The sequence below is a fragment of the Manacus candei genome, unplaced genomic scaffold, assembly GCF_025592945.1.
Source record: "Manacus candei isolate 608988 ecotype Guabito, Panama unplaced genomic scaffold, ASM2559294v1 h1tg000138l, whole genome shotgun sequence".
NCBI classification, from domain to species: Eukaryota; Metazoa; Chordata; class Aves; order Passeriformes; family Pipridae; genus Manacus; species Manacus candei.
Window position 1 is genome coordinate 34,927 of NW_026138186.1, and position 17,932 is coordinate 52,858.

Here is a 17,932-nt window from a genome sequence, read left to right on the forward strand (position 1 = left end):
CCTGGAAAATTGAATCCAAATGAAGATTCCTCCTAGATAAAAGGTGCCACCACAGGAATCTCTTGCTGCCCAAGAAGTGCCCAGGCTGCCCCACCAACTACACCTCAAAGCCAAAGCTTCCAGCCTTTTTTTCCAGGTGGAACGAGCTGCTATTCCCTTTTTTCAGGCCTGCGCTGCAATGGCCTGTTCCACCTCCTGAAAAATTTAATCCAGATGAAGATTTGTGCCAGACAAAAGGTGCCACCACAGAAAACTCTTCCTGCTCAAGAAGTGCCCAGGCTGCCCAACAACTGCACCTGAAGCCACAGCTTCCAGATTTTTTTCCTGGTAGAAAAGAGCTGCTGTTCCCTTTGTTCTGCCCTGCTATGCAATGGCCGGTCCCACCTCCTGGGCAATTGAATCCAAATGAAGATTCCTGCCAGACAAAAAGGTACCACCACAGAAAGTTCTTCCTGCCCAAGAAGTGCCCAGGCTACACCACGAACTGCACCTGATGCCAAAGCTTCCAGTGTTTTTTTCCTTAGGGAAAGAGCTGCTGTTCCCTTTTTTCAGCCCAGCGCTACAATGGCCGGTCCCACCTCCTGGAAAATTTACTCCAGCTGAAGATTCCTGCCAGACAAAAGGTGCCACCACAGAAAAGTCTTCCTGCCTAAGAATTGCCCAGGCTGCAAAAACTACACCTGAAGCCAAAGCTTCCAGACTTTTTTTCCTGGTGGAAAGAGCTGCTGTTCCCTTTTTTCTGCCCTGCGCTGCAATGACCGGTCCCACCTCCCGAAAACTTTACTCCAAATGAAGATTCCTGCCAGAGAAAGGGTGCCACCACAGAAAGGTCTTTGCTCCCCAAGAAGTGCCCAGGCTGCCCAACAACTGCACCTGAAGCCAAAGGTTCCAGACTTTTTTTCCTGGAGGAAAGAGCTGCTGTTCCATTTTTTCAGCCCTGCTCGGCAATTGCCGGTCCCACCTCCTGGAAAATTGGATAGAAGTGAAGATTCCTGCCAGACAAAAGGTGCTACCACAGAAAACTTTTTGCTGCCCAAGAAGTGCCCAGGCTGCCCCAACAACTACACCTCAAAATCAAAGGTTCCAGACTTTTTTTCCTGGTGGAAAGAGCTGCTGTTCCCTTTTTTCAGCCCTGCGCTGCAATGGTCGGTCCCTCCTTTTAAAAAATTCAATCCAAATGAATATTCCTGCCAGACAAAAGGTGCCACCACAGAAAGGTCTTCCTGCTCAAGAAGTGCCCAGGCTGCCCCACCAACTGCACCTCAAATCCACAGCTTCCAGCCTTTTTTTCCTGGTGGAAAGAGCTGCTGTTCCCTTTTTTCAGGCCTGCGCTGCAATGGCCGGTCCCACCTCCCGAAAAGTTTACTCCAAATGAAGATTCCTGCCAGAAAAAAAGGTGCCACCGCAGAAAACTCTTCCTTCCCAAGAAGTACCCAGGCTGCCCCACAAACTGCACCTCAAAGCCAAAGCTTCCAGCCTTTTTTTCCAGGTGGAACGAGCTGCTATTCCCTTTTCTCAGGCCTGCGCTGCAATGGCCTGTTCCACCTCCTGAAAAATTTAATCCAGATGAAGATTTGTGCCAGACAAAAGGTGCCACCACAGAAAACTCTTCCTGCTCAAGAAGTGCCCAGGCTGCCCAACAACTGCACCTGAAGCCACAGCTTCCAGATTTTTTTTCCTGGTAGAAAAGAGCTGCTGTTCCCTTTTTTCTGCCCTGCTATGCAATGGCCGGTCCCACCTCCTGGAAAATTGAATCCAAATGAAGATTCCTCCTAGATAAAAGGTGCCACCACAGGAATCTCTTGCTGCCCAAGAAGTGCCCAGGCTGCCCCAACAAACTGCATTTGAAGCCAAAGCTTTCAGATTTTTTTTCCCAGTAGAAAAGAGGTGCTGGTTTTTTTTTTTTCAGCCCTGGGCTGCAATGGCTTGTCCCATCTCCTGAAAACTTAACTCCAAATGAAGATTCCTGCCAGACAAAAGGTGCCACCACAGAAAACACTTCCTGCCCAAGAAGTACCCAGGCTGCCTCACAAACTGCACCTGAAACCAAAGGATCCAGACTTTTTTTCCTGGAGGAAAGAGCTGCTGTTCCCTTTTTTCAGCCCAGCGCTGCAATGGCCGGTCCCACCTCCTGGAAAATTTACTCCAGCTGAAGATTCCTGCCAGAGAAAGGGTGCCACCACAGAAAAGTTTTCCTGCCCAAGAATTGCCCAGGCTGCAAAAACTACACCTGAAGCCAAAGCTTCCAGACTTTTTTTCCTGGTGGAAAGAGCTGCTGTTCCCTTTTTTCTGCCATGCTCTGCAATGGCCGGTCCCACCTCATGAAAAATTGAATCCAACTGAAGATTCCCACGAGACAAAAGGTGCCACCACAGAAAACTCTTGCTGCCCAAGAAGTGCCCAGGCTGCCCAACAACTGCACCTGAAGCCAAAGGTTCCAGACTTTTATTCCTGGTGAAAAGAGCTGCTGTTCCCTATTTTCTGTCCTGCGCTGCAATGGCTGGTCCCACCTCCCGAAAACTTTACTCCAAATGAAGATTCCTTCCAGAAAAAAGGTGCCACCACAGAAAGCTCTTTGCTGCCCAAGAAGTTCCCAGGCTGCCCCACAAACTGCACCTGAAAACCAAAGGATCCAGACTTATTTTCCTGGTGGGAAAGAGCTGCAATTCCCTTTTTTCAGGCCTGCGCTGAAAGGGCTTGTCCCACCTTTTAAAAAACTGAATCCACCTGAAGATTCCTGCCAGACAAAAGGTGCCACCACAGAAAGGCCTTCCTGCCCAAGAAGTGCCCACGCTACCCAAAAATTTCACCTGAAGCCAAAGCTTCCAGCCTTTTTTTCCTGGTGGAAAGAGCTGCTGTTCCCTTTTTTCAGGCCTGCGCTGCAATGACCGGTCCCACCTCCTGAAAAATTTAATCCAGATGAAGATTTGTGCCAGACAAAAGGTGCCACCACAGAAAACTCTTCCTGCTCAAGAAGTGCCCAGGCTGCCCAACAACTGCACCTGAAGCCACAGCTTCCAGATTTTTTTTCCTGGTAGAAAAGAGCTGCTGTTCCCTTTTTTCTGCCCTGCTATGCAATGGCCGGTCCCACCTCCTGGGCAATTGAATCCAAATGAAGATTCCTGCCAGATAAAAAGGTGCCACCACAGAAAGTTCTTCCTGCCCAAGAACTGCCCAGGCTACACCACGAACTGCACCTCAAATCCACAGCTTCCAGCCTTTTTTTTCCTGGTGGAAAGAGCTGCTGTTCCCTTTTTTCAGGCCTGCGCTGCAATGACCGGTCCCAACTCCCGAAAAGTTTACTCCAAATGAAGATTCCTGCCAGAAAAAAAGGTGCCACCGCAGAAAACTCTTCCTTCCCAAGAAGTCCCCAGGCTGCCCCACAAACTGCACCTGAAGCCAAAGCTTCCAGACTTTTTTTCCTGGTGGAAAGAGCTGCTGTTCCCTTTTTTCAGCCCAGCGCTGCAATGGCCGGTCCCACCTCCTGGAAAATTTACTCCAGCTGAAGATTCCTGCCAGACAAAAGGTACCACCACAGAAAAGTTTTCCTACCTAAGAATTGCCCAGGCTGCAAAAACTACACCTGAAGCCAAAGCTTCCAGACTTTTTTTCCTGGTGGAAAGAGCTGCTGTTCCCTTTTTTCTGCCATGCTCTGCAATGGCCGGTCCCACCTCATGAAAAATTGAATTCAACTGAAGATTCCCACGAGACAAAAGGTGCCACCACAGAAAACTCTTGCTGCCCAAGAAGTGCCCAGGCTGCCCAACAACTGCACCTGAAGCCAAAGGTTCCAGACTTTTTTTCCTGGTGAAAAGAGCTGCTGTTCCCTATTTTCTGCCCTGCGCTGCAATGGCTGGTCCCACCTCCCGAAAACTTTACTCCAAATGAAGATTCCTTCCAGAAAAAAGGTGCCACCACAGAAAGCTCTTTGCTGCCCAAGAAGTCCCCAGGCTGCCCCACAAACTGCACCTGAAAACCAAAGGATCCAGACTTATTTTCCTGGTGGGAAAGAGCTGCAATTCCCTTTTTTCAGGCCTGCGCTGAAAGGGCTTGTCCCACCTTTTAAAAAACTGAATCCACCTGAAGATTCCTGCCAGACAAAAGGTGCCACCACAGAAAGGTCTTCCTGCCCAAGAAGTGCCCACGCTACCCAAAAATTTCACCTGAAGCCAAAGCTTCCAGCCTTTTTTTCCTGGTGGAAAGAGCTGCTGTTCCCTTTTTTCAGGCCTGCGCTGCAATGACCGGTCCCACCTCCTGAAAACTTTACTCCAAATGAAGATTCCTTCCAGAAAAAAGGTGCCACCACAGGAATCTCTTGCTGCCCAAGAAGTGCCCAGGCTGCCCCACCAACTACACCTCAAAGCCAAAGCTTCCAGCCTTTTTTTCCAGGTGGAACGAGCTGCTATTCCCTTTTTTCAGGCCTGCGCTGCAATGGCAGGTCCCACCTCCTGGAAAATTGAATCCAAATGAAGATTCCTCCTAGATAAAAGGTGCCACCACAGGAATCTCTTGCTGCCCAAGAAGTGCCCAGGCTGCCCCACCAACTACACCTCAAAGCCAAAGCTTCCAGCCTTTTTTTCCAGGTGGAACGAGCTGCTATTCCCTTTTTTCAGGCCTGCGCTGCAATGGCCTGTTCCACCTCCTGAAAAATTTAATCCAGATGAAGATTTGTGCCAGACAAAAGGTGCCACCACAGAAAACTCTTCCTGCTCAAGAAGTGCCCAGGCTGCCCAACAACTGCACCTGAAGCCACAGCTTCCAGATTTTTTTCCTGGTAGAAAAGAGCTGCTGTTCCCTTTGTTCTGCCCTGCTATGCAATGGCCGGTCCCACCTCCTGGGCAATTGAATCCAAATGAAGATTCCTGCCAGACAAAAAGGTACCACCACAGAAAGTTCTTCCTGCCCAAGAAGTGCCCAGGCTACACCACGAACTGCACCTGATGCCAAAGCTTCCAGTGTTTTTTTCCTTAGGGAAAGAGCTGCTGTTCCCTTTTTTCAGCCCAGCGCTACAATGGCCGGTCCCACCTCCTGGAAAATTTACTCCAGCTGAAGATTCCTGCCAGACAAAAGGTGCCACCACAGAAAAGTCTTCCTGCCTAAGAATTGCCCAGGCTGCAAAAACTACACCTGAAGCCAAAGCTTCCAGACTTTTTTTCCTGGTGGAAAGAGCTGCTGTTCCCTTTTTTCTGCCCTGCGCTGCAATGACCGGTCCCACCTCCCGAAAACTTTACTCCAAATGAAGATTCCTGCCAGAGAAAGGGTGCCACCACAGAAAGGTCTTTGCTCCCCAAGAAGTGCCCAGGCTGCCCAACAACTGCACCTGAAGCCAAAGGTTCCAGACTTTTTTTCCTGGAGGAAAGAGCTGCTGTTCCATTTTTTCAGCCCTGCTCGGCAATTGCCGGTCCCACCTCCTGGAAAATTGGATAGAAGTGAAGATTCCTGCCAGACAAAAGGTGCTACCACAGAAAACTTTTTGCTGCCCAAGAAGTGCCCAGGCTGCCCCAACAACTACACCTCAAAATCAAAGGTTCCAGACTTTTTTTCCTGGTGGAAAGAGCTGCTGTTCCCTTTTTTCAGCCCTGCGCTGCAATGGTCGGTCCCTCCTTTTAAAAAATTCAATCCAAATGAATATTCCTGCCAGACAAAAGGTGCCACCACAGAAAGGTCTTCCTGCTCAAGAAGTGCCCAGGCTGCCCCACCAACTGCACCTCAAATCCACAGCTTCCAGCCTTTTTTTCCTGGTGGAAAGAGCTGCTGTTCCCTTTTTTCAGGCCTGCGCTGCAATGGCCGGTCCCACCTCCCGAAAAGTTTACTCCAAATGAAGATTCCTGCCAGAAAAAAAGGTGCCACCGCAGAAAACTCTTCCTTCCCAAGAAGTACCCAGGCTGCCCCACAAACTGCACCTCAAAGCCAAAGCTTCCAGCCTTTTTTTCCAGGTGGAACGAGCTGCTATTCCCTTTTCTCAGGCCTGCGCTGCAATGGCCTGTTCCACCTCCTGAAAAATTTAATCCAGATGAAGATTTGTGCCAGACAAAAGGTGCCACCACAGAAAACTCTTCCTGCTCAAGAAGTGCCCAGGCTGCCCAACAACTGCACCTGAAGCCACAGCTTCCAGATTTTTTTTCCTGGTAGAAAAGAGCTGCTGTTCCCTTTTTTCTGCCCTGCTATGCAATGGCCGGTCCCACCTCCTGGAAAATTGAATCCAAATGAAGATTCCTCCTAGATAAAAGGTGCCACCACAGGAATCTCTTGCTGCCCAAGAAGTGCCCAGGCTGCCCCAACAAACTGCATTTGAAGCCAAAGCTTTCAGATTTTTTTTCCCAGTAGAAAAGAGGTGCTGGTTTTTTTTTTTTCAGCCCTGGGCTGCAATGGCTTGTCCCATCTCCTGAAAACTTAACTCCAAATGAAGATTCCTGCCAGACAAAAGGTGCCACCACAGAAAACACTTCCTGCCCAAGAAGTACCCAGGCTGCCTCACAAACTGCACCTGAAACCAAAGGATCCAGACTTTTTTTCCTGGAGGAAAGAGCTGCTGTTCCCTTTTTTCAGCCCAGCGCTGCAATGGCCGGTCCCACCTCCTGGAAAATTTACTCCAGCTGAAGATTCCTGCCAGAGAAAGGGTGCCACCACAGAAAAGTTTTCCTGCCCAAGAATTGCCCAGGCTGCAAAAACTACACCTGAAGCCAAAGCTTCCAGACTTTTTTTCCTGGTGGAAAGAGCTGCTGTTCCCTTTTTTCTGCCATGCTCTGCAATGGCCGGTCCCACCTCATGAAAAATTGAATCCAACTGAAGATTCCCACGAGACAAAAGGTGCCACCACAGAAAACTCTTGCTGCCCAAGAAGTGCCCAGGCTGCCCAACAACTGCACCTGAAGCCAAAGGTTCCAGACTTTTATTCCTGGTGAAAAGAGCTGCTGTTCCCTATTTTCTGTCCTGCGCTGCAATGGCTGGTCCCACCTCCCGAAAACTTTACTCCAAATGAAGATTCCTTCCAGAAAAAAGGTGCCACCACAGAAAGCTCTTTGCTGCCCAAGAAGTTCCCAGGCTGCCCCACAAACTGCACCTGAAAACCAAAGGATCCAGACTTATTTTCCTGGTGGGAAAGAGCTGCAATTCCCTTTTTTCAGGCCTGCGCTGAAAGGGCTTGTCCCACCTTTTAAAAAACTGAATCCACCTGAAGATTCCTGCCAGACAAAAGGTGCCACCACAGAAAGGCCTTCCTGCCCAAGAAGTGCCCACGCTACCCAAAAATTTCACCTGAAGCCAAAGCTTCCAGCCTTTTTTTCCTGGTGGAAAGAGCTGCTGTTCCCTTTTTTCAGGCCTGCGCTGCAATGACCGGTCCCACCTCCTGAAAACTTAACTCCAAATGAAGATTCCTGCCAGACAAAAGGTGCCACCACAGAAAACACTTCCTGCCCAAGAAGTGCCCAGGCTGCCGTACAAACTGCACCTGAAACCAAAGGTTCCAGACTTTTTTTCGTGGAGGAAAGAGCTGCTGTTCCATTTTTTCAGCCCTGCGCTGCAATGGCAGGTCCCACCTCCTGGAAAATTGAATCCAAATGAAGATTCCTCCTAGATAAAAGGTGCCACCACAGGAATCTCTTGCTGCCCAAGAAGTGCCCAGGCTGCCCCAACAAACTGCACCTGAAGCCAAAGCTTTCAGATTTTTTTTCCCAGTAGAAAAGAGGTGCTGTTTTTTTTTTTTTTCAGCCCTGAGCTGCAATGGCTTGTCCCATCTCCTGAAAACTTAACTCCAAATGAAGATTCCTGCCAGACAAAAGGTGCCACCACAGAAAACACTTCCTGCCCAGGAAGTACCCAGGCTGCCTCACAAACTGCACCTGAAACCAAAGGATCCAGACTTTTTTTCCTGGAGGAAAGAGCTGCTGTTCCCTTTTTTCAGCCCTGCGCTGCAATGACCAGTCCCACCTCCTGGAAAATTGAATCCAAATGAAGATTCCTCCTAGATAAAAGGTGCCACCACAGGAATCTCTTGCTGCCCAAGAAGTGCCCAGGCTGCCCCACCAACTACACCTCAAAGCCAAAGCTTCCAGCCTTTTTTTCCAGGTGGAACGAGCTGCTATTCCCTTTTTTCAGGCCTGCGCTGCAATGGCCTGTTCCACCTCCTGAAAAATTTAATCCAGATGAAGATTTGTGCCAGACAAAAAGTGCCACCACAGAAAACTCTTCCTGCTCAAGAAGTGCCCAGGCTGCCAAACAACTGCACCTGAAGCCACAGCTTCCAGATTTTTTTTCCTGGTAGAAAAGAGCTGCTGTTCCCTTTTTTCTGCCCTGCTATGCAATGGCCGGTCCCACCTCCTGGGCAATTGAATCCAAATGAAGATTCCTGCCAGACAAAAAGGTACCACCACAGAAAGTTCTTCCTGCCCAAGAAGTGCCCAGGCTACACCACGAACTGCACCTGATGCCAAAGCTTCCAGTGTTTTTTTCCTTAGGGAAAGAGCTGCTGTTCCCTTTTTTCAGCCCAGCGCTACAATGGCCGGTCCCACCTCCTGGAAAATTTACTCCAGCTGAAGATTCCTGCCAGACAAAAGGTGCCACCACAGAAAAGTCTTCCTGCCTAAGAATTGCCCAGGCTGCAAAAACTACACCTGAAGCCAAAGGATCCAGCCTTTTTTTCCTGGTGGAAAGAGCTGCTGTTCCCTTTTTTCTGCCCTGCGCTGCAATGACCGGTCCCACCTCCCGAAAACTTTACTCCAAATGAAGATTCCTGCCAGAGAAAGGGTGCCACCACAGAAAGGTCTTTGCTCCCCAAGAAGTGCCCAGGCTGCCCAACAACTGCACCTGAAGCCAAAGGTTCCAGACTTTTTTTCCTGGAGGAAAGAGCTGCTGTTCCATTTTTTCAGCCCTGCTCGGCAATTGCCGGTCCCACCTCCTGGAAAATTGGATAGAAGTGAAGATTCCTGCCAGACAAAAGGTGCTACCACAGAAAACTTTTTGCTACCCAAGAAGTGCCCAGGCTGCCCCAACAACTACACCTCAAAATCAAAGGTTCCAGACTTTTTTTCCTGGTGGAAAGAGCTGCTGTTCCCTTTTTTCAGCCCTGCACTGCAATGGTCGGTCCCTCCTTTTAAAAAATTCAATCCAAATGAATATTCCTACCAGACAAAAGGTGCCACCACAGAAAGGTCTTCCTGCTCAAGAAGTGCCCAGGCTGCCCCACCAACTGCACCTCAAATCCACAGCTTCCAGCCTTTTTTTCCTGGTGGAAAGAGCTGCTGTTCCCTTTTTTCAGGCCTGCGCTGCAATGGCCGGTCCCACCTCCCGAAAAGTTTACTCCAAATGAAGATTCCTGCCAGAAAAAAAGGTGCCACCGCAGAAAACTCTTCCTTCCCAAGAAGTACCCAGGCTGCCCCACAAACTGCACCTCAAAGCCAAAGCTTCCAGCCTTTTTTTCCAGGTGGAACGAGCTGCTATTCCCTTTTCTCAGGCCTGCGCTGCAATGGCCTGTTCCACCTCCTGAAAAATTTAATCCAGATGAAGATTTGTGCCAGACAAAAGGTGCCACCACAGAAAACTCTTCCTGCTCAAGAAGTGCCCAGGCTGCCCAACAACTGCACCTGAAGCCACAGCTTCCAGATTTTTTTTCCTGGTAGAAAAGAGCTGCTGTTCCCTTTTTTCTGCCCTGCTATGCAATGGCCGGTCCCACCTCCTGGAAAATTGAATCCAAATGAAGATTCCTCCTAGATAAAAGGTGCCACCACAGGAATCTCTTGCTGCCCAAGAAGTGCCCAGGCTGCCCCAACAAACTGCATTTGAAGCCAAAGCTTTCAGATTTTTTTTCCCAATAGAAAAGAGGTGCTGGTTTTTTTTTTTTCAGCCCTGGGCTGCAATGGCTTGTCCCATCTCCTGAAAACTTAACTCCAAATGAAGATTCCTGCCAGACAAAAGGTGCCACCACAGAAAACACTTCCTGCCCAAGAAGTACCCAGGCTGCCTCACAAACTGCACCTGAAACCAAAGGATCCAGACTTTTTTTCCTGGAGGAAAGAGCTGCTCTTCCCTTTTTTCAGCCCAGCGCTGCAATGGCTGGTCCCACCTCCTGGAAAATTTACTCCAGCTGAAGATTCCTGCCAGACAAAAGGTGCCACCACAGAAAAGTTTTCCTGCCCAAGAATTGCCCAGGCTGCAAAAACTACACCTGAAGCCAAAGCTTCCAGACTTTTTTTCCTGGTGGAAAGAGCTGCTGTTCCCTTTTTTCTGCCATGCTCTGCAATGGCCGGTCCCACCTCATGAAAAATTGAATCCAACTGAAGATTCCCACGAGACAAAAGGTGCCACCACAGAAAACTCTTGCTGCCCAAGAAGTGCCCAGGCTGCCCAACAACTGCACCTGAAGCCAAAGGTTCCAGACTTTTTTTCCTGGTGAAAAGAGCTGCTGTTCCCTATTTTCTGCCCTGCGCTGCAATGGCTGGTCCCACCTCCCGAAAACTTTACTCCAAATGAAGATTCCTTCCAGAAAAAAGGTGCCACCACAGAAAGCTCTTTGCTGCCCAAGAAGTCCCCAGGCTGCCCCACAAACTGCACCTGAAAACCAAAGGATCCAGACTTATTTTCCTGGTGGGAAAGAGCTGCAATTCCCTTTTTTCAGGCCTGCGCTGAAAGGGCTTGTCCCACCTTTTAAAAAACTGAATCCACCTGAAGATTCCTGCCAGACAAAAGGTGCCACCACAGAAAGGTCTTCCTGCCCAAGAAGTGCCCACGCTACCCAAAAATTTCACCTGAAGCCAAAGCTTCCAGCCTTTTTTTCCTGGTGGAAAGAGCTGCTGTTCCCTTTTTTCAGGCCTGCGCTGCAATGACCGGTCCCACCTCCTGAAAACTTAACTCCAAATGAAGATTCCTGCCAGACAAAAGGTGCCACCACAGAAAACACTTCCTGCCCAAGAAGTGCCCAGGCTGCCGTACAAACTGCACCTGAAACCAAAGGTTCCAGACTTTTTTTCGTGGAGGAAAGAGCTGCTGTTCCCTTTTTTCAGCCCTGCGCTGCAATGGCAGGTCCCACCTCCTGGAAAATTGAATCCAAATGAAGATTCCTCCTAGATAAAAGGTGCCACCACAGGAATCTCTTGCTGCCCAAGAAGTGCCCAGGCTGCCCCAACAAACTGCACCTGAAGCCAAAGCTTTCAGATTTTTTTTCCCAGTAGAAAAGAGGTGCTGTTTTTTTTTTTTTCAGCCCTGAGCTGCAATGGCTTGTCCCATCTCCTGAAAACTTAACTCCAAATGAAGATTCCTGCCAGACAAAAGGTGCCACCACAGAAAACACTTCCTGCCCAAGAAGTACCCAGGCTGCCTCACAAACTGCACCTGAAACCAAAGGATCCAGACTTTTTTTCCTGGAGGAAAGAGCTGCTGTTCCCTTTTTTCAGCCCTGCGCTGCAATGACCAGTCCCACCTCCTGGAAAATTGAATCCAAATGAAGATTCCTCCTAGATAAAAGGTGCCACCACAGGAATCTCTTGCTGCCCAAGAAGTGCCCAGGCTGCCCCACCAACTACACCTCAAAGCCAAAGCTTCCAGCCTTTTTTTCCAGGTGGAACGAGCTGCTATTCCCTTTTTTCAGGCCTGCGCTGCAATGGCCTGTTCCACCTCCAGAAAAATTTAATCCAGATGAAGATTTGTGCCAGACAAAAGGTGCCACCACAGAAAACTCTTCCTGCTCAAGAAGTGCCCAGGCTGCCCAACAACTGCACCTGAGGCCACAGCTTCCAGATTTTTTTTCCTGGTAGAAAAGAGCTGCTGTTCCCTTTTTTCTGCCCTGCTATGCAATGGCCGGTCCCACCTCCTGGGCAATTGAATCCAAATGAAGATTCCTGCCAGACAAAAAGGTACCACCACAGAAAGTTCTTCCTGCCCAAGAAGTGCCCAGGCTACACCACGAACTGCACCTGATGCCAAAGCTTCCAGTGTTTTTTTCCTTAGGGAAAGAGCTGCTGTTCCCTTTTTTCAGCCCAGCGCTACAATGGCCGGTCCCACCTCCTGGAAAATTTACTCCAGCTGAAGATTCCTGCCAGACAAAAGGTGCCACCACAGAAAAGTCTTCCTGCCTAAGAATTGCCCAGGCTGCAAAAACTACACCTGAAGCCAAAGCTTCCAGACTTTTTTTCCTGGTGGAAAGAGCTGCTGTTCCCTTTTTTCTGCCCTGCGCTGCAATGACCGGTCCCACCTCCCGAAAACTTTACTCCAAATGAAGATTCCTGCCAGAGAAAGGGTGCCACCACAGAAAGGTCTTTGCTCCCCAAGAAGTGCCCAGGCTGCCCAACAACTGCACCTGAAGCCAAAGGTTCCAGACTTTTTTTCCTGGAGGAAAGAGCTGCTGTTCCATTTTTTCAGCCCTGCTCGGCAATTGCCGGTCCCACCTCCTGGAAAATTGGATAGAAGTGAAGATTCCTGCCAGACAAAAGGTGCTACCACAGAAAACTTTTTGCTGCCCAAGAAGTGCCCAGGCTGCCCCAACAACTACACCTCAAAATCAAAGGTTCCAGACTTTTTTTCCTGGTGGAAAGAGCTGCTGTTCCCTTTTTTCAGCCCTGCGCTGCAATGGTCGGTCCCTCCTTTTAAAAAATTCAATCCAAATGAATATTCCTGCCAGACAAAAGGTGCCACCACAGAAAGGTCTTCCTGCTCAAGAAGTGCCCAGGCTGCCCCACCAACTGCACCTCAAATCCACAGCTTCCAGCCTTTTTTTCCTGGTGGAAAGAGCTGCTGTTCCCTTTTTTCAGGCCTGCGCTGCAATGGCCGGTCCCACCTCCCGAAAAGTTTACTCCAAATGAAGATTCCTGCCAGAAAAAAAGGTGCCACCGCAGAAAACTCTTCCTTCCCAAGAAGTACCCAGGCTGCCCCACAAACTGCACCTCAAAGCCAAAGCTTCCAGCCTTTTTTTCCAGGTGGAACGAGCTGCTATTCCCTTTTCTCAGGCCTGCGCTGCAATGGCCTGTTCCACCTCCTGAAAAATTTAATCCAGATGAAGATTTGTGCCAGACAAAAGGTGCCACCACAGAAAACTCTTCCTGCTCAAGAAGTGCCCAGGCTGCCCAACAACTGCACCTGAAGCCACAGCTTCCAGATTTTTTTTCCTGGTAGAAAAGAGCTGCTGTTCCCTTTTTTCTGCCCTGCTATGCAATGGCCGGTCCCACCTCCTGGGCAATTGAATCCAAATGAAGATTCCTCCTAGATAAAAGGTGCCACCACAGGAATCTCTTGCTGCCCAAGAAGTGCCCAGGCTGCCCCAACAAACTGCATTTGAAGCCAAAGCTTTCAGATTTTTTTTCCCAGTAGAAAAGAGGTGCTGGTTTTTTTTTTTTCAGCCCTGAGCTGCAATGGCTTGTCCCATCTCCTGAAAACTTAACTCCAAATGAAGATTCCTGACAGACAAAAGGTGCCACCACAGAAAACACTTCCTGCCCAAGAAGTACCCAGGCTGCCTCACAAACTGCACCTGAAACCAAAGGATCCAGACTTTTTTTCCTGGAGGAAAGAGCTGCTCTTCCCTTTTTTCAGCCCAGCGCTGCAATGGCTGGTCCCACCTCCTGGAAAATTTACTCCAGCTGAAGATTCCTGCCAGACAAAAGGTGCCACCACAGAAAAGTTTTCCTGCCCAAGAATTGCCCAGGCTGCAAAAACTACACCTGAAGCCAAAGCTTCCAGTCTTTTTTTCCTGGTGGAAAGAGCTGCTGTTCCCTTTTTTCTGCCATGCTCTGCAATGGCCGGTCCCACCTCATGAAAAATTGAATCCAACTGAAGATTCCCACGAGACAAAAGGTGCCACCACAGAAAACTCTTGCTGCCCAAGAAGTGCCCAGGCTGCCCAACAACTGCACCTGAAGCCAAAGGTTCCAGACTTTTTTTCCTGGTGAAAAGAGCTGCTGTTCCCTATTTTCTGCCCTGCGCTGCAATGGCTGGTCCCACCTCCCGAAAACTTTACTCCAAATGAAGATTCCTTCCAGAAAAAAGGTGCCACCACAGAAAGCTCTTTGCTGCCCAAGAAGTCCCCAGGCTGCCCCACAAACTGCACCTGAAAACCAAAGGATCCAGACTTATTTTCCTGGTGGGAAAGAGCTGCAATTCCCTTTTTTCAGGCCTGCGCTGAAAGGGCTTGTCCCACCTTTTAAAAAACTGAATCCACCTGAAGATTCCTGCCAGACAAAAGGTGCCACCACAGAAAGGTCTTCCTGCCCAAGAAGTGCCCACGCTACCCAAAAATTTCACCTGAAGCCAAAGCTTCCAGCCTTTTTTTCCTGGTGGAAAGAGCTGCTGTTCCCTTTTTTCAGGCCTGCGCTGCAATGACCGGTCCCACCTCCTGAAAACTTAACTCCAAATGAAGATTCCTGCCAGACAAAAGGTGCCACAACAGAAAACACTTCCTGCCCAAGAAGTGCCCAGGCTGCCGTACAAACTGCACCTGAAACCAAAGGTTCCAGACTTTTTTTCGTGGAGGAAAGAGCTGCTGTTCCCTTTTTTCAGCCCTGCGCTGCAATGGCAGGTCCCACCTCCTGGAAAATTGAATCCAAATGAAGATTCCTCCTAGATAAAAGGTGCCACCACAGGAATCTCTTGCTGCCCAAGAAGTGCCCAGGCTGCCCCAACAAACTGCACCTGAAGCCAAAGCTTTCAGATTTTTTTTCCCAGTAGAAAAGAGGTGCTGGTTTTTTTTTTTTCAGCCCTGAGCTGCAATGGCTTGTCCCATCTCCTGAAAACTTAACTCCAAATGAAGATTCCTGCCAGACAAAAGGTGCCACCACAGAAAACACTTCCTGCCCAAGAAGTACCCAGGCTGCCTCACAAACTGCACCTGAAACCAAAGGATCCAGACTTTTTTTCCTGGAGGAAAGAGCTGCTGTTCCCTTTTTTCAGCCCTGCGCTGCAATGACCAGTCCCACCTCCTGGAAAATTGAATCCAAATGAAGATTCCTCCTAGATAAAAGGTGCCACCACAGGAATCTCTTGCTGCCCAAGAAGTGCCCAGGCTGCCCCACCAACTACACCTCAAAGCCAAAGCTTCCAGCCTTTTTTTCCAGGTAGAACGAGCTGCTATTCCCTTTTTTCAGGCCTGCGCTGCAATGGCCTGTTCCACCTCCAGAAAAATTTAATCCAGATGAAGATTTGTGCCAGACAAAAGGTGCCACCACAGAAAACTCTTCCTGCTCAAGAAGTGCCCAGGCTGCCCAACAACTGCACCTGAGGCCACAGCTTCCAGATTTTTTTTCCTGGTAGAAAAGAGCTGCTGTTCCCTTTTTTCTGCCCTGCTATGCAATGGCCGGTCCCACCTCCTGGGCAATTGAATCCAAATGAAGATTCCTGCCAGACAAAAAGGTACCACCACAGAAAGTTCTTCCTGCCCAAGAAGTGCCCAGGCTACACCACGAACTGCACCTGATGCCAAAGCTTCCAGTGTTTTTTTCCTTAGGGAAAGAGCTGCTGTTCCCTTTTTTCAGCCCAGCGCTGCAATGGCCGGTCCCACCTCCTGGAAAATTTACTCCAGCTGAAGATTCCTGCCAGACAAAAGGTGCCACCACAGAAAAGTCTTCCTGCCTAAGAATTGCCCAGGCTGCAAAAACTACACCTGAAGCCAAAGCTTCCAGACTTTTTTTCCTGGTGGAAAGAGCTGCTGTTCCCTTTTTTCTGCCCTGCGCTGCAATGACCGGTCCCACCTCCCGAAAACTTTACTCCAAATGAAGATTCCTGCCAGAGAAAGGGTGCCACCACAGAAAGGTCTTTGCTCCCCAAGAAGTGCCCAGGCTGCCCAACAACTGCACCTGAAGCCAAAGGTTCCAGACTTTTTTTCCTGGAGGAAAGAGCTGCTGTTCCATTTTTTCAGCCCTGCTTGGCAATTGCCGGTCCCACCTCCTGGAAAATTGGATAGAAGTGAAGATTCCTGCCAGACAAAAGGTGCTACCACAGAAAACTTTTTGCTGCCCAAGAAGTGCCCAGGCTGCCCCAACAACTACACCTCAAAATCAAAGGTTCCAGACTTTTTTTCCTGGTGGAAAGAGCTGCTGTTCCCTTTTTTCAGCCCTGCGCTGCAATGGTCGGTCCCTCCTTTTAAAAAATTCAATCCAAATGAATATTCCTGCCAGACAAAAGGTGCCACCACAGAAAGGTCTTCCTGCTCAAGAAGTGCCCAGGCTGCCCCACCAACTGCACCTCAAATCCACAGCTTCCAGCCTTTTTTTCCTGGTGGAAAGAGCTGCTGTTCCCTTTTTTCAGGCCTGCGCTGCAATGGCCGGTCCCACCTCCCGAAAAGTTTACTCCAAATGAAGATTCCTGCCAGAAAAAAAGGTGCCACCGCAGAAAACTCTTCCTTCCCAAGAAGTACCCAGGCTGCCCCACAAACTGCACCTCAAAGCCAAAGCTTCCAGCCTTTTTTTCCAGGTGGAACGAGCTGCTATTCCCTTTTCTCAGGCCTGCGCTGCAATGGCCTGTTCCACCTCCTGAAAAATTTAATCCAGATGAAGATTTGTGCCAGACAAAAGGTGCCACCACAGAAAACTCTTCCTGCTCAAGAAGTGCCCAGGCTGCCCAACAACTGCACCTGAAGCCACAGCTTCCAGATTTTTTTTCCTGGTAGAAAAGAGCTGCTGTTCCCTTTTTTCTGCCCTGCTATGCAATGGCCGGTCCCACCTCCTGGAAAATTGAATCCAAATGAAGATTCCTCCTAGATAAAAGGTGCCACCACAGGAATCTCTTGCTGCCCAAGAAGTGCCCAGGCTGCCCCAACAAACTGCATTTGAAGCCAAAGCTTTCAGATTTTTTTTCCCAGTAGAAAAGAGGTGCTGTTTTTTTTTTTTTCAGCCCTGAGCTGCAATGGCTTGTCCCATCTCCTGAAAACTTAACTCCAAATGAAGATTCCTGCCAGACAAAAGGTGCCACCACAGAAAACACTTCCTGCCCAAGAAGTACCCAGGCTGCCTCACAAACTGCACCTGAAACCAAAGGATCCAGCCTTTTTTTCCAGGTGGAAAGAGCTGCTGTTCCCTTTTTTCAGCCCAGCGCTGCAATGGCCGGTCCCACCTCCTGGAAAATTTACTCCAGCTGAAGATTCCTGCCAGACAAAAGGTGCCACCACAGAAAAGTTTTCCTGCCCAAGAATTGCCCAGGCTGCAAAAACTACACCTGAAGCCAAAGCTTCCAGACTTTTTTTCCTGGTGGAAAGAGCTGCTGTTCCCTTTTTTCTGCCATGCTCTGCAATGGCCGGTCCCACCTCATGAAAAATTGAATCCAACTGAAGATTCCCACGAGACAAAAGGTGCCACCACAGAAAACTCTTCCTGCTCAAGAAGTGCCCAGGCTGCCCAACAACTGCACCTGAAGCCAAAGGTTCCAGACTTTTTTTCCTGGTGAAAAGAGCTGCTGTTCCCTATTTTCTGCCCTGCGCTGCAATGGCTGGTCCCACCTCCCGAAAACTTTACTCCAAATGAAGATTCCTTCCAGAAAAAAGGTGCCACCACAGAAAGCTCTTTGCTGCCCAAGAAGTCCCCAGGCTGCCCCACAAACTGCACCTGAAAACCAAAGGATCCAGACTTATTTTCCTGGTGGGAAAGAGCTGCAATTCCCTTTTTTCAGGCCTGCGCTGAAAGGGCTTGTCCCACCTTTTAAAAAACTGAATCCACCTGAAGATTCCTGCCAGACAAAAGGTGCCACCACAGAAAGGTCTTCCTGCCAAAGAAGTGCCCACGGTACCCAAAAATTTCACCTGAAGCCAAAGCTTCCAGCCTTTTTTTCCTGGTGGAAAGAGCTGCTGTTCCCTTTTTTCAGGCCTGCGCTGCAATGACCGGTCCCACCTCCTGAAAACTTAACTCCAAATGAAGATTCCTGCCAGACAAAAGGTGCCACCACAGAAAACACTTCCTGCCCAAGAAGTGCCCAGGCTGCCGTACAAACTGCACCTGAAACCAAAGGTTCCAGACTTTTTTTC

At 49.3% G+C, this 17,932-nt stretch overlaps 1 protein-coding gene across 1 annotated transcript in view; it reads right to left on the reverse strand.

The window, feature by feature from the left end:
- LOC127462734 (uncharacterized) overlaps positions 1-17,207 on the reverse strand; it is a 37,050-nt gene extending 19,843 nt beyond the window's left edge. Inside the window, exons 1-4 of the mRNA XM_051771616.1 lie at positions 17,131-17,207; positions 7,175-7,257; positions 3,394-3,502; positions 2,728-2,810 (exon numbers count right to left, since the gene is read on the reverse strand). Coding sequence (XP_051627576.1) covers positions 2,728-2,810; positions 3,394-3,502; positions 7,175-7,257; positions 17,131-17,196 — 341 coding nt within the window. The 5' untranslated portion in view covers positions 17,197-17,207. The remainder of the gene's footprint in view (positions 1-2,727; positions 2,811-3,393; positions 3,503-7,174; positions 7,258-17,130) is intronic.
- Between the last annotated feature and the right edge of the window lie 725 nt (positions 17,208-17,932).